Below are 15,497 nucleotides of genomic sequence, written 5' to 3'. Positions count from 1 at the left end.
TTCTGCTCATGCTGATTAATTAATTACCAGGGCCTTCCCTGCCCTGGGCCCCAGTTTGGGCTCTCAGACACAGAGAGGCACCAGACCTGGCACTTCTCCTCAGGAGCTTCGCAGTCTGTGGGGAAGAGATAGACAAGCAGGCCCACCATGACCACAATCTCCAAACTCCAGGGAGCCCAGGGAAGCCCTGCATAGCATGATTTAGTGCCTCTAACCTCATGACATCCTGACAGGTGGGTACATCATTCCCCCATTTTTCAGATGGGAAAACTGAGACTCAGATAAGGTACATCATATCACTTGCCCAAGTTCACATAGCTAGTAAGTAGCAGAGTTGGGATTCAAACCAAAGTCTGTCAATCTTCACTTACAGAGGAGACATTTGACTAGGGTTTTGAAGGATGAATAGAAATTCACCAAGAAGGTTGGTAGGAAATGAATATTACAGCAAGAAAGTGAATTGGATTTCTCCCAAGCTTGAGCTTTATTGTATTCCAGGTTTCCTTAAAGTGAGGGCTGTGGAGGGCTTCCGTGGGGTGGTGAGTATCAGAGATGGTTCAGGTGGGGAGATCAAGGCCCAGAGAGGGACAGGGGCCTACTGGGTGGTCAATGAGTGTGGCCACTGACAGACTGTATGTTGCTTCCCCAGCATCTCTGGATGTAGGAAGTCCAGTTGAACAGCCATGGAATGGGACAATGACACAGGCCAGGCCCTGGGCTTGCCGCCCACCACCTGCGTCTACCAAGAGAACTTCAAGCGGCTACTGCTGCCACCTGTGTACTCGGTGGTGCTGGCAGCCGGCCTGCCACTGAACGCCTGCGTCATTGCCCAGATTTGCACATCCCGCCGGGCCCTGACCCGCACGGCCGTGTACACCCTGAACTTGGCCCTGGCAGACCTGCTGTATGCCTGCTCCCTGCCCCTGCTCATCTACAACTATGCCCAAGGTGACCACTGGCCCTTCGGAGACCTCGCCTGCCGCCTGGTCCGCTTCCTCTTCTATGCCAACCTACACGGCAGCATCCTCTTTCTTACCTGCATCAGCTTCCAGCGTTACCTAGGCATCTGCCACCCTCTGGCCCCCTGGCACAAGCGTGGGGGCCGCCGGGCTGCCTGGCTAGTGTGTGGGGCTGTATGGCTGGCCGTGACGACCCAGTGCCTGCCCACAGCCCTCTTTGCTGCCACAGGCATCCAGCGTAACCGCACAGTCTGCTATGACCTGAGCCCACCTGCCCTGGCCACCCACTACATGCCCTATGGCATGGCCCTCACAGTCATCGGCTTCCTGCTGCCCTTTGTTGCCCTGCTGGCCTGCTACTGCTGCCTGGCCCGTCGTCTGTGCCGCCAGGACGGCCCAGCAGGGCCTGTGGCCCGGGAGCGGCGTGGCAAGGCAGCCCGCATGGCTGTGGTGGTGGCAGCTGCCTTTGCCATCAGCTTCCTGCCTTTCCACATCACCAAGACAGCCTACCTGGCAGTGCGCTCTACGCCCGGCCTCCCCTGCCCTGTGCTGGAGGCCTTCGCGGCCGCCTACAAGGGCACGCGGCCCTTCGCCAGTGCCAACAGTGTGCTGGACCCCATCCTCTTCTACTTCACCCAGAAGAAGTTCCGCCGGCGGCCACATGAGCTGCTACAGAAACTCACAGCCAAGTGGCAGCGACAGGGTCGCTGAGTCCACTGGGGCAGGACACGTGGGGTCTGGGCAACCATTGTGTCTGCCACTGTGGCTGGGACACCAGAAGCTCCACCAGCCCCAAACCATGCAAAGAATTAGAGCTTAGCTCAGCTGGGCATAGAGTGAGACCCCCCACAGACCCCAAAACTTCACCAACAACTATTTATTAAGCCCTTTTTCTGAACCAGGCCCTGTGGGTACAGAGAGAGACAAGCCTGGGCCTGGTTCTCCAGAAGGTCTCAAGAAGCCATGGAGAGTTGGGGAGAGAGTTAAGCTGCTCACAAAGATATAGTACGACATGTACGGTAACTGAGGAGTATGCTGCATACTTTCGAGTCACCAATAAAGGGAGTAAGAGAAGGTGGGAGGGGGAAGTGAGAGCTTCTGGGAAGGGCCATTTGAGCTGGGTTTTGAGGGATGAATATGAGATCTCTGGGGGATGTGCTATGTTCCATTCATTCATTTGGTACTCCTCTGCTGCCGCTCCTCATCCTCTCTGCTCCTTGTCCTCATCTCCACACACAACCCCACCCCATCCCCGCTCACTACTCCTTCATTCCTTATTCCCTCCTCCCAGATCTGTTTTCCTCCTGTGGAACAATCTGGCCAGCCCATGGCTGCTAGTATGTCACACAGACCCAGTACCGGCAGAACCAGCCATGGCAAAGGGAGTCTTCCACCTTAGAAGGTTAGAGCAGGGAGAGGAAAGGGCAGAGGGACAAGGCAGGGAGGGGAAGGACTGTACAACTTCTTCAGTATTTTTCTTTTAGCCCTGCCTAATCTCCAAGGCTGTTCAGCCAAGGGGACCTTTACAGAAGGGCTCTGCAGGAGTTAAACTCCACAGTTATGTCTGAGGTGTGCTTGCAGCTGGTGGAGGAAGGGGGAAAACCAGGCCCCAACCCATCTTGGGGATCCATTGAAAGTGTCCTTGCTGGAGAGGCTGACAATTTGGACAGAAGGCAATTTGATTCTTTGGGTCACAGTGAGACAGATGTGTGGGGACATCAGAAGACAGAGACTGGTTCTTAGTCCCCATATAGTGCAATGCTGTGCCAAGCAGTCCAGGTGTTACCCATCTTGCATCTGAGACCAGGCTCTTCAGCTGCCTGTCATGGGGGAGTAAGAGATGGGGGAGCAGAAGGCAGAGGGCCTCCGCCAACGGCCCAGGCTGAGCGCGGCATCGAGTCCCAGATGACTGTCCCAGCAGGATGCCAAGAACTGTGACCCCTTGGTTACTTTTCCAAGAGTGGAAATTGTGGGCCACAGGTAAATTCCATTCCCAGCTTCCCTTGCAAGGCAGAATAGCATAAAAGTTTCAGACCCCAGAGCCAGATCACCTGGGTGTGTATCCTGGGTCTATCATTTACTAGCTGTGTTACTCTGGGGAAGTTATTTAACTTCTTCATACCTTAACTTCCATAACTGTAAAGTGGGAGTAATAATGGTACCTATTTTGTAAAGTTGTGGTGAGGATTAAATTAATTAATATGTGCAAAGCACTTAGAACAACGCCTGGAACATAGTAGGCATGCAATGAATGTTACTGTTATAATGGTTTCGCCTTTTGCTCACACAAGTTCCTCTAGGGTCTGTCTCTAGGAATAGGCATAGGAGGTTTCTAAACAAGGAGCTTTAAGCAGGGGAGATTGCAAGGGTTTTTCTTTCTCCTTTAGCTAGGAGGCAGCTAGTCTTTTAAGAAAAAAAAATTCAGCACACTTTTTTGAGAATAAGAGCCATAATCCATGAGCCCCATCTGTTCCTATAAGAAGGAAAAATCATTTATTACATGCCAGGACCAGGGAGGGATTCCAAGCACCATTTGGGAGGCTTGAATTCCTCCTTCCCTTCCCCCTCCTTTTGTTCTTTTCCTCTTCCCCACCGCCCTTCTCCCTTCTCACTTTAACCCAGAGCACTCTCGGTGATGGAGGGGCAGGGCAGGGCAGGTGGTGGTGGTGGGGGGCTTACTCTGGGAAGGACTGCTTGCTGGCGGGGACAGAGACGACACAGACAGGGGTGGAGTGTGGCGAGGGGCAGGAGGGACCAAAGGGGTTGCGGAAGACTTCCTGGGGGAAGGAGCGGTGCAGCTGGGTCTTAAAGGGTAGATGTAATTACACTGAAAGAAAAAGGGTAAGGGTGTTCCCTGGTGCAGGGAACAGCACAAACAAAGGCATGGAGGAAGGCTAGGCGGAGCTGTGGCCTGATATGAAGCTGGAGAGTTAGCAGGGCTAGAGAGGAAAAGGCTGCCGGCCAGGGAAGCACTGGGGAGCCGCAAGGACAGTAGTGGCCATTGGCCGGGCTCTGTGGATTCCGGGAACCATGCAACGTGTGGTATACTCATTTTCTCATTTAATCCTTATAATACCTTATAATGGGGAAGCTGAGACCCGGATGTGGGAACTGACTTACTAAGGTCACACAGCCTTTCTCTAACCCAAATACTAGATCCTCCCCTGCTTCACCCTCCCTTCCCTCCCCTTTCCTTTCTTCACCTGACTTCCAAGTGCCCACATGCCCCACCCAGTCCTAGTAACTGGGGACCCCTAGGAAGTTGTGCCAACCAATGTCAATTCTCTTTTAGCTAGGCACAGTCTCCTAGGATGAAAACTTCATTTCCTAGCCTCTCTTGCAGCTAGGTATGGCCAGATAAATTACTCCTGGTCCACGGGATATAAGCCAAATGCCCTAAGGCAGTTTAATGTGGGAGGAGGGAATGTCTTTAAGAGACAGGTGGTGTCTGGCCTCCCTTCCCTTCTTGTTGCTTACATTGCGACGTCACAGCCAGAGCACCATCTTGGAACACGAGAAGCAGCTTGCGTTTCTGACCATTCCAGTTTGGGGCCACCTAAATCCAGACTTTTGCATGAGAGAGAAATAAATGTCTATCTTTTTTAAGCCACCAGTTTTTCAGGCCTTTGTTACCCACAGCCAAATCTAATCCCTTTACTCAGTATGCCTACTGAGATGGTGGACCTCGGTGGAGGCCAGGCAGTGTCCTGGACTGGGAGGGGGACAAGGTCCAGCCTGGTGCGGGAGGCTGAGGCCTCCACCTAAGTAGGAGCTAGGAGTCAACAGGGTCTGGAGACACCAGGAAGTCTTCTTAGAAGAGTGGCAAAGGCTGGGGAGTGGTCATCCCACTTTTGGCCTGAGGCTGAGGGAGTGGATGGGCTTCCTGAGGAAGAGAGTAAGAAGAGAGGGCCTGGACAGAGTCCTGGGAACTCTAGCATCAGGGTGCTGGGGAGAAGGAGGAGCCAGAGAGGTAGAGGGTCAAAGCCTGGGGTTTCGGAATGATGGTGGCATGATGGCGCAGTGGAGGCAGGTGAGTCAAGGAGCAGCTGGAGGGGAGGAAGTGGAGATGCTGGGTGGGGAAGAAGAGAGAAAGGAAGATTCCAAAGGAGGCCAGGCCCAGGGAAGGCGCTTCCAAGACAGGAAACCCGTGAGTGTTGGCTGCTGGAGGTTGAGGACAGGGAGCCAGAGGGGCAAGGCCAAGACGGGGGAGCCAGAGAGTCAGGAACCAGGGTTTGTCTCAGGAGACTTCCATGCCAAGCAGGAAAAGCCCAGGGGCATTGGATCTGTCCTAGCAAGGATGCTGCTGGCTCCTCCCTCCAGCTCAGACCCAGCCCTACCCTCAGAAAGAATCCAAGGGCTGGGGGTGCAGACAAGGAAACAGTTCATCCAGCAAACAACATTTATTGAGCACCTACTGTATGCTAAGCATCATGCTGAGCATTGGGTCCCTGCCCTCAGTGAGCTCCTAGTCTGATGGAGGATGGCAATAATGAAATAAACACATACATATCTGGATCATTACAACCAGGCAGGAGAGCTCAGAAGAACATAAAGAGGGCCAGGGGACAAGGAAGGTGTCACTAAGGAGACAAAAATCTCCTGGAATGGTCAGGGACCAATAGAGGCTGAGGACCAGGGGAGCCTTGACGCAGCTTGAGGTGAAGAGAAGGTTTCTTAGCTGAGGTCTTTGGGCCTCAGCGCAGAAGGGCTGTTTCTGGCTCTGACTTTGAACAAGCCCCCTTCACTTCTCTGAGCCTGTTTCCTTACCTGCAAAATAACGTTAATACTACTAGCCCTCCCTATGCCCCCAGAGGTATGGAGCATGGAAAAGTTAGGGCATAATTTTCATAAAGTACAAAAGAGTATTATAATCCAAGGGAAGAATGGGCAGGAGACACAGACAGGCACTTCACAGAAAAGGAAACACATCATCAAAAAACATAGAAGAGGTATTCGACCCCAGCTTGACAATGCCTCTCCAACGTTGAACAACAGCATAGCTGTTGCTCCAGCACTTCTGCGCATGTGCACGTGAAGTCATGCACAACGCTGAGCTGCACTGTTCACAAGCGCGAACAGCTGGAACCACCCAAATGCCCATCCATGAGAAAGTGGATGAATACATTGTGCTATATTCACACATTGGAATGTTAACACACAGCCAGAATGCACTATACTGACATGCAAAGTGGATAAATCTTAGCAGTATATCAAGTGCAAAGAAATCCCAAAAAAATTATACACAGCAAGCTGCCCTTTTTATAAAGTTTTAAATAACTAAATGAAAATATATACTTTGAAGGAATACACAGATGCAATAAAACTATATAAAAAGGAAAGCAAGGGAATGCTGAACACAGGAGGTGATGGTTATCGTGGGTGGCGGGATAGCAGCAGGAGAATGAGTGATGGGAGAACTATATAATGAGATACAGAACATTGTAAAGGCCCTAGTTGTTTTGTTTTTTGATGGGAATCAATTAACTATCTGGTGAGAATGTGTCATGAACAAAAGGTTACAAATAATCCAATTCTGTGCACTTGAGGCCTGATTATACAGGAAAGGGGACAATCTCGGGTCAATTCTATTTGACTTTGGAGTGGAGTTAGGACCCAGACTCCCCCTAAGACAGCTCCTGTCTGGAGCTCATTGCTTCTTGGAGTCCTCTCACTCCTCATCTTTCTCCCTCTTAAGTGCCTGAGGCCCATCATTGGCCTTGACTGTGACCATCACAATCTTCCTATCTTCATTTCCCCAAGGGATTCTACAGCCCTGATATTGCTGGGTCACCACAACTCACTGGGTAGATGGGTTATTGTTTTCATTCCCCTTTCATAGGTGAGGAGCCTGAGGCCCAAAGGAAAAGAGCAACTCGCTGAGGGTCACCTGTCACATCTGTGAGGGTGCCTGCATTGGGCCCGGCTTGGTGTTGCTCTCCGCCCTGGCACCCAGTGCTTCCAGACCCCTTCTAGATGAATATTCTGAGGGTTAAAAACACCCAGGCCCTCTCTGTGCCTGGAAGATGCCTTTGTCTCATCCTGAATCAGAAGGGGCTGGTGGGGGGAGCACTCATGAAGTACCGTAAGCAGCCAAGCCAATCTCCGATTGGGTGGGCTTCCCATTGGGTGGAGGCCTAGCGTAGGTCCTTAAACACCCTCCCTCCCCACCAAGGGGATTCCTGGTCCAAAGGCCCCAACTAGCCCACCTCAAGGCCAAGCTGCAGGGCGCTGGGAGCCTGTGACCTGAGTCCTCCTCTCCATCAGCTTCCCCATCTGTGACTTGGGAATAAAAAACTCTATCCTCTATCCCAGAAGTGACGTGAAGACAGAAAATGACCAGGTGTGACAGAGCTTGGAAAATTACAAATTTCAGATGGCAGGGGCCATCATTATTATTGGAGGGGAGCAGTGACTTCCAGGATGAGGGTCCCCTCCACCATACCAAAACAACCTAGAAGAGACAAGAGTCTGATTTCAAATAGAGTCAGAGAGAGGCAGAGTCAGAGTTTCCCTTGGGGAAACTTAAACCCACTCCATACTTTTCAGATGAGGCAGCTGAGGCCCAGGGAAGTGCAGGGATTTACCCAAGGTCACACAGCAAGGAAAGGGCAGAGAGGCAATAGGCCAGACAGAGATCTCTTCCTTGTTATCAATTTCCCATTGAAGAGTGAACGATAGCTGGCCCCTCTGAGACAGAGAGGAGATAAGGTTGAGTTGAGGGACTTATTGGAGGCTGGTCTCAACTCAAAGAGGAAGAGCTTTCTCCCTAAAGTTATTTCCCACAACCCAAGGGAAGGAGCAAGCAGGGCCCTAGGGTTCTCGCTGAGTCCTCCGTGTCTCATGCGGTAGTCAGGCAATCCCTGAGTGTCTACCTTCCTGCCCTGCACCCAGCCCTGCCTGTTCATCTGGACCAGGGCCTCCTGCTCCCAGGGCCTCCTAGCTAATGGGGCCCAGCCACAGTCCTCTTGGGCTAAGGGTAACATGAGTGTCCGCTGTTCCTGGGGAGGCTGATCCCAGGCCCAGGGAGGAGGAGGATATTGCTGGGGGATCATCAGGGATCTGGAACCAGCACAGGCTCTCTGGAGGAGCATGGTGTTTAAAGCTCCTGAAATCTGAATTTGAGTCATACCAGGAGCTGCCATTTCCTGACTTTGACACTGGTCAAAGTTCTTCATGACCCACAGAGAAGGGGCAATAAGATCTACCTCCAAGGGTGGTGTGAAGCGGTAGAAGCCACCCACACCTTGCCTGACAGGAGGGCGGATGGGAGTCAGGTAGGAGTGCAGGTTTGGCAGTGGTAAATCGAGGGCGTTCCCGTCAAAGCGCCTTTTGTGTGTGAAGTCGAAGGAAGGGCAGTGCATTTTGCGAAGGGAATAGATTTGAAACGGCTCCTGAAGGGACTAGTTAACGACTAGAAGGAAGTAAAGGAAGTGAAGTCTTCCCAACTCTCCGGGTTTGTTTTTTTTTTTCTGTGGCGGGTGCAGCTTTAGTCGTCCAAGGCTCCACGGGGGTGGGCGAATCCGGCCGGTAGACGGCGCTAGAGCCGCGTACCCCAGAGACCTGGAGAAGGAGGGGGCGGGGTACAAGGCGCGCGGCTGGAAACGTGGGGGCGTGGTCACAAAGGGTGGTGGGGGGGGCCCTGGAGCGGCTTGGGGAGGGTGGGGGGACAGTCAGAGCTGGACTGGCGGCAGAGGTGGGAGGGGCGGGGCGTTTGGGGGCGCCAGGGGCTGGACCCGGTCGCAGTTACAGAGGGATTCGCAGCGAAGGACCTGGTAGGAGGCGTGGCCTGGGCGGGGTGAAGGGGCGGGACAGGGAGCTGCAAGCGCCCGGGTTGGTCTGCGGCGCGCACCGCTCCCCCTGGAGGCGAGTCTCTCGGCTGGGAGAGTGTTTCTGCGTGTACCTGAGTGTCGGTGTTGTGTACGACAGTTTTTGGGTCCGAGGTTGCCATGTTGGGGTCCCTTGGGCAGGAGGCATTTCCGCCCGAATGCAGAGGGTGCGCCAACCCGACTGTACGCCTGCGGAGCCGACCACACTCAGAGTTTGCGTGTTGCAGCGAGTGCTGGGGGGATGGGGGGCAGCTCTGCCCGCTGAGCTCCCGAGGGGCTCATCTGGAGGGTCGCTTCAGTTAGCCTGTGCTCAAGCAGTCTTATTTCTCTTTCCGCTCCTTCCCGATTCCCTCCCCACCCCCTCACTCCCGATTCCCAGACTAGAGCGCGCCGGGAGCCCACCCCCTCTTTTGGGCGCGAGGCCCCGCCCCCCACCCCCTTTCCTCCGCCACAAAGTTTATTTGCAACAAAAGGGAGCGAGGAGCAGGCAGCCTAGAGGGAGGAAGCGGGAGCCGGAGCGGGAGCGCGAGGGGAGGCAGGCAGGCCGGCTGGCGGGCGGGCGCAGAGCCGAGGAACGGAGCGCTGGGATCCAGCCAGTACCGGGTCGGGCCGCGATGCTCCGGGTCGCACCGGGAGAGGCGGGGGCTGGGCCCGGGAGTCGACTCTGAGGCGGGAGGGGTCGCGCGGGATGGAGCCGATGCGGCCCGCGGGCGCAGAAACTTGAGCCGCAGCAGATAAACCTGTGCTCCGGTCCCTGCACCCTTTCCCCGCTAACCGCCTCGCACTGCGGCTGCGGGACCCAGGCCTTCGGACCCCGGCCGCTGCGCTCCTTTGGGGCGGGGGCGCAGGGGGGGTTGGCCGCGGCTCCCCGAGGCCAGCCCCCCCAGAGTGAGTGCCGCCACCATGGCGGACGGGGCGCCCCGGCCCCAGCTTTATCGCAGCGTCTCGTTCAAGCTGCTAGAGCGCTGGAGCGGCGGGCCAGGGCCGAGGGAGGAGGCAACGGACACCTCCGGGCTGCGGCGCCGCGCCTCGTGCCGGCCGGCCTCGGACGTCCCGGGCCAGCCCTCCCGGCGCGTGTCCAAGCTGGCGTCTGGGCCCCCGGCCGCCCCCGCGCAGCCGCGCCCGCTCCGTAGCCTCTCGCCGTCGGTGCGCCAGCTCTCCAGGCGCTTCGACGCGCAGCATCTGGACGACAACGCCACTGGGGCCCGAGACGGGGGCGTTTCCCCCGGGGCCGCGGAAGAAGCGGCGGAGGGAGCCGCGCGCGGGGCCTGGCCCAGCGTCACCGAGATGCGCAAGCTCTTCGGTGGCCCTGGATCCAGGCGGCCCAGTGCCGACTCTGAGGCTTCGGGGACGCCCAGCCCCGACGGTGCCGCGTGGGAGCCCACGACCCGGGAACCCCGGCAGCCACCGACGCCACCTCCTCGGACATGCTTCCCCCTGGCGGGCCTGCGTTCGGCGCGGCCGCTGCCGGGCCTAGGGACCGAGGGGAGCAGGCGGCGGCAGCAGCAACAGGAGCGAGCGCAGCGTCCGGCGGATGGTTTACATTCTTGGCATAGCTTCTCCCAACCGCAGGCCTGGGCCCGGGCCTCCCGCTCCTCCTCCTCCTCCATCGTTTCCTCCTATCCTGTCAGCAGCAGTCGGACTGCCAGCTCCAGCGAGGAGGAAGAGGAGGGCCCGCCGCCGCCGCAGCCCGGGGCGCAGAGTCCGGCCTACCACGGCGGCCACTCCTCAGGTAGTGACGAGGACCAAGACGGTGAGGGCGGCCACTGCTGGGGAGGGAAGCCGGGGCCCAGGCCTAGAAGCTCCCTCCTGGATAAGGACTGTAGGCCGGACAGTTATGGGTTAAATCTGGGCAGCATGGACTCAGCAAGGGGAGCCAGGAGCCCCGATCCCCCAACATCTCCAAGAGCCCCTAGCGAGGAAGGACCCCAGGAGTGGGGTACTGGCTCTTCTCCTTGTGTACCAGGTCCCCAAGAAGGACTTCGGCCCTTGTCAGACACTGGGGGGGGAACTTTCCGCGTGGCCAAGGTGAGCTTTCCCACGTATCTGGCCAGCCCAGCAGGCTCCCGTGGTAGCAGCCATTATTCCAGCACAGAGACTCTCAAAGATGAGGACCTGTGGGCTAGCCGGGGCTCTGGGAGCTGGGGCGTGTATCGCTCCCCTAGCTTTGGAGCTGGGGAAGGGCTTCTAAGGCCCCAGGCTCGAACCCGCGCCAAGGGACCTGTGGGCACCACGAGAGCGTTGAGGGACGGAGGATTGGAGCTGGACAAGAGCCGGCAACGGAAGTCCCTGTCGAATCCAGATATTGCCTCAGAGACCCTGACACTACTCAGTTTCCTGCGTTCAGACCTTTCAGAGCTGAGGGTCCGAAAGCCTGGTGGGCGACATGAGGACCTTGGGAGCAGCCCCTTAGATGGCAGAGATTCACCATCAGCAGGGGGCTCTGTGGGGCAACTTGAGCCCGTGCCCTCCCCAGCCCCAGCATCACCTGGCGCTCGCCCCACACTGAAGGACTTGACGGCCACCCTTCGAAGGGCAAAGTCATTTACTTGCTCTGAGAAGCCCATGGCCCGCTGCCTACTCCGCACCAGTGCCCTGAAGCCCAGCTCATCTGAACTCCTGCTGGCAGGCCCAGGTGCTGAGGAGGATCCACTGCCCCTCGTCGTCCAAGATCAGTATGTTCAAGAGGCCCGTCAGGTTTTTGAGAAGATCCAGCGCATGGGTGTCCAGCAGGATGATGGAAGTGATGTCCTCCCTGGAAGTCCTGACTGGGCAGGAGACGTAATCCGAGGGCAGCGGTCCCAGGAAGAGCTCTCCGGCCCTGAGTCTAGTCTGACAGATGAGGGTATTGGGGCAGACCCTGAGCCTCCTGTTTCAGCATTTTGCAGCCTGGGTACCGCAGGGGTGTGGCGACCCCTTTCCTCATCCTCAGCCCAGACCAACCACCATGGCCCTGGGGCTGAAGACAGTCTGGGAGGGTGGGCCCTGGTGTCCTCTGATACCCCTCCCACACCAGGTGCCCTCCGCCGGAGACGCAAAGTCCCACCTTCAGGCCCTGGTGGGACTGAACTGAGCAATGGGGAGGCCGGTGAGGCCTACCGATCTCTGAGTGACCCAATTCCACAGCGCCACCGGGCTGCCACCTCTGAGGAGCCCTCTGGGTTCTCCGTGGATAGCAACCTCCTGGGCTCGCTGAGCCCCAAGACAGGGCTTCCAGCAGCCCCAGCTGTGGACGAGGGCTTGACCAGCGGCCACAGTGACTGGTCTGTGGGCAGTGAAGAGAGCAAGGGATACCAAGAGGTCATTCAGAGCATTGTTCAGGGGCCTGGTGCCTTAGGGTGTGTGGTGGATGACAGGGTTGCTGGCAAAGCCCCCAAGAAGAAATCTCTGAGTGACCCCAGCCGCCGTGGGGAGCTGGCTGGGCCTGGATTCGAGGGCCCTGGAGGGGAGCCCATCAGAGAGGTCGAGCCCATGCTGCCTCCGTCCAGCAGTGAGCCCATCCTCACAGAGCGGCGGGCAGAACCAGAAGAGCCCAGTCCTGCCAGGGGCCGGGCACAGTCTGAGAGGGCCCTACCTGAGGCCCCGCCTGCTTCCTCCACTGCCCACCGTGACTTCCACCTTGACCCAAAACTGGCTGACGTTCTGTCCCCACGGCTCATCCGCCGTGGTTCCAAGAAGCGCCCAGCTCGGAGCAGTCATCAGGAGCTACCGAGAGAGGAGGGCAATCAGGACCAGGCTGGCAGCCTGTCTCGGGCCCGACCCTCCTCCAAACACGTTCGTCATGCCAGTGTGCCGTCCACCTTCACGCCTATCGTGGTGCCTGAGCCACCGACTTCTGTCGGCCCCCCTGTGGCTGTACCAGAGCCCATGGGCTTCCCTGCCCAAGCCCACCCCACGTTGCAGGCACCATCTCTTGAGGACGTCACTAAGCAGTACATGCTGACCCTCCACTCCAGTGAGGTCCCTGCCCCAGTGCCAGTGGATATGCCCTGCTTGACTCCGATTGCACCGCCCTCTGCCGAGGCCAAGCCCCCTGAGGCAGTCCGGGCTCCAGATGAGCCTGCTCCAGCCAGCAAGTGCTGCAGCAAGCCACAAGTGGTGAGTCTTTGTGGGGGGCCTTTGGGGTGGGGCTGAAGGAGCGCCAGGGACAGTGACTTATGCAGGAGTCTCTTGAGTGTGCTCATTGGGCAGGTGCCCAGGTCTGAGGGAGATTCTCTGGTTCTGGAAGTGCCCAGGCAGTTTTAAGAGTGTAAATGACACAAGGCTCCTGTCTTCTCAGGCCCCAGAGGCTTCAGGCTTGTGCTGGTACTAATGTCAGAGGTTCTTATCTGCGCTAAGGTATTCTGGGTGATAATTACAAAGGGTTCTAATCAGGTCCTTTAGATGTTTTTCAGGGACTGGTTTTAAAGATTCCTATCTGGTTCTTTGTTATCAATACATAAGGAGATGTGAGGGTGATGGAACTTTCTCAAGAGCCTTGCTGCCTTATTGGCCAAACCCCTTGTAGGATGTTTGGGCTCAGGGGCCCACAGTTGACATGGGTTTGCCATTTACTCACGTGGCTTTCCTGTGTCAGATCAAAATCTGGGTCTGAACCTGGGCCTGGGAGAATTGGAGAGGTACAAGGCATTACCTTATGGAGTAGTGGAGAGGGCTCCATAAAGTACATTGGCAGCCCTGGCTTTTCTATGTGACTCAACCTCCCCATCTGTAAAATCAGGAGGGTTGTGGACAAGGTGGTGCCTATATCTCCTTCCAGCTGTGCTGCACAGATTTGTGGGGAGTCCATGGGTTGGAATTGGGACACTCTTTGGGCCTGAAGTCTGCTAAAGCCTCCTCCAGTTAGAACGGGTACCTCTAAGGGAGGGCAGGGTCAGCGAGCAGCTGCTGAAGTTCAGCAGAGAGGGGCCTTGAGAGAGGCTGGGAGTGGTTCTGGCCCCCACAGGCAGGGCTGCCTTTCTGGGTCAGGATGGGGGCGCTGGTCCCCCATCCTGCCGGCTTGCATCTTCTCCCCACCCCACCCCCTTCCTGGTGACTCTGAGATGCTTCCTCCTTCCCCTGTCAGACCCCAGGCCCCGGGGGACTCACTCTCCCTGAGGCCTCCACTTCTTCTTTCTGGCTTCAGCTGTCCCTGGAGTTTGGGCTGTGGGTTCAGACGGCTTCTAGGCAGTGTGGTGCCGTGGCATCCCAGCTGGAAGCTAGATTTGAGGCTCTGGGTTTTGGGCTTAGAGTGGAGATGGCCTGGGGTTATTTCAGCCATGGCCTGTGCTCCCACTGTGTTCCCTGCCAGAGTGAGGAGCCTGGAAACCCTAAACCCTGGACTACTTTGGTTACTGCCGGTTCTCAGTGCTCTCATGGCCCCTCTAAACTCTCTCTCTCTTTGTTTCTCTCTGCTGTCTCTAGTTCCCCTGTCCTGGCTCTGGTGTCTCTCACAGAGGCTGCAGAGTCAGTAGGCAGGGAGTGGGGAGAGGGGACATTTTGGACCTGTCCTTCTTTCTGAGAGCCTGGTAGGGCAGCTCAGGTGCCCCTAACTCCAGTGCCAGTTGTCTTTGGAACATGGGGGTGGGGGAGGGTGACAGCAGGGGCAGCTCCTGCCAGGGGCCCCATCCCCAGGTGCTTTTCCCATATAATTATCTCCTCTGGGAGAGAGCAGGGGTGAACCAAGGGACTCGGGGAGACTGGGGGGAGGGGGACTGTTCCTTACTAAGAAGAGGCATTGAGACCCAGAGAGGAGGTGGGAGGTTTTGCAGAATTGGCTCCTGGTCTACTCTCATCACATCGTCTCCCTGTCCCACGTGATACTCAGGGATCACGTGGGACAGGGATCTCAGCCCCCCACCCCAGCTGCCCCTAGGGAGTGTGAGGTGGGACATATCTGCCCATAACACAGGTTTCTCCCTGCCCTCAGTGGAGGCTCTCTCCAGCCTCCAAGCCTTTGCTCACTCCAGTCCTCCTATCTCTCCAGGCCCAGCTCGCTATCCCCTCTTACTCCTTAGGGGAGAGAACTGGTGAGTCTGTCATTGAAAGAGCAGGGTTTGAGCCCTGGCTCCAGATCCTTGTGTGGCCTAGGATCAGTCACATCCCTGCTTTATGCCTCACCTTCCCCTTCTGTAAAATGGGGTTAATGGTCTCTGCCTGGCAGGCTTGTGTACTGTGAGTGGATGGTGTGATCATGCCCTCCCTGGGGACAGGAGAGGGGAAAAAAACAAGGTCCACTGCCTCAGCTGCTTCTCAGTGAGCAGCCTTGGCCCCTCCTCCCTGCCCCCTACTGATTTCTGAGCACAGGGCTGGGCATTCTGGGCCTCAGTATAACCTGGTGGACTTCAGTCAGCTCAGAAGAGATTCACCATCCCCTAATTCCCCACCCACTCATAAAGCCTGGAAGTTCTTCCTTCTGCTAGCCTGAATCCCTCCTGCTGTCCCTTTCTTTCTGGCTCCAGGAGGATGGGGAACAGCTGTCCAGCCCTCCTTCTGGCCTTCACGGAGGAGACAATGTTCCCTTGTTTCGGGCCCAGGGCTCCAGTCACGCTCCCTGGCCTGTGGGTGGAGATGGTGTGGTGTGGGCTCCAGAATAAGAAGGGAAGAGTCTGTCACGCTTTGCTGATGAGGCAGAAACCAGTGTGAGCCCAGCCAGGGGGCTGGCAGGAGAGGCCCCGGGGACAGAGGGGTCCCTGACCCACCCCTGGGCTGCAGGAAGTCCCTCAAAGTCAGG

At 56.8% G+C, this 15,497-nt stretch overlaps 2 protein-coding genes across 3 annotated transcripts in view; both read left to right on the top strand.

Annotated features, from left to right (window-relative positions):
- Positions 1-683: 683 nt before the first annotated feature.
- On the top strand, positions 684-2,018 carry P2RY6 (pyrimidinergic receptor P2Y6). The gene has a single exon (XM_068555519.1). The coding sequence runs from the start codon at positions 684-686 to the stop codon at positions 1,668-1,670; it is 987 nt and encodes a 328-aa protein (XP_068411620.1). The 3' UTR covers positions 1,671-2,018.
- A 7,246-nt stretch (positions 2,019-9,264) lies between these two features.
- ARHGEF17 (Rho guanine nucleotide exchange factor 17) overlaps positions 9,265-15,497 on the top strand; it is a 58,034-nt gene continuing 51,801 nt past the window's right edge. For both annotated transcript variants that reach the window (XM_068554761.1, XM_068554760.1), the window contains exon 1: positions 9,265-12,883. In XM_068554761.1, the coding sequence (XP_068410862.1) occupies positions 9,689-12,883 (3,195 nt within the window). In that variant the 5' untranslated portion in view covers positions 9,265-9,688. The remainder of the gene's footprint in view (positions 12,884-15,497) is intronic.

The sequence above is a fragment of the Eschrichtius robustus genome, chromosome 11 (assembly GCF_028021215.1).
Source record: "Eschrichtius robustus isolate mEscRob2 chromosome 11, mEscRob2.pri, whole genome shotgun sequence".
NCBI classification, from domain to species: Eukaryota; Metazoa; Chordata; class Mammalia; order Artiodactyla; family Eschrichtiidae; genus Eschrichtius; species Eschrichtius robustus.
Note: the sequence above shows the minus strand (reverse complement) of the source record. Positions and strands in the feature narration are given on the sequence as shown.

Bases quoted from the DNA above. Each gene is read 5' to 3' on its own strand.
- P2RY6 (XM_068555519.1), top strand. From the start codon at position 684: ATGGAATGGGACAATGACACAGGCCAGGCCCTGGGCTTGCCGCCCACC.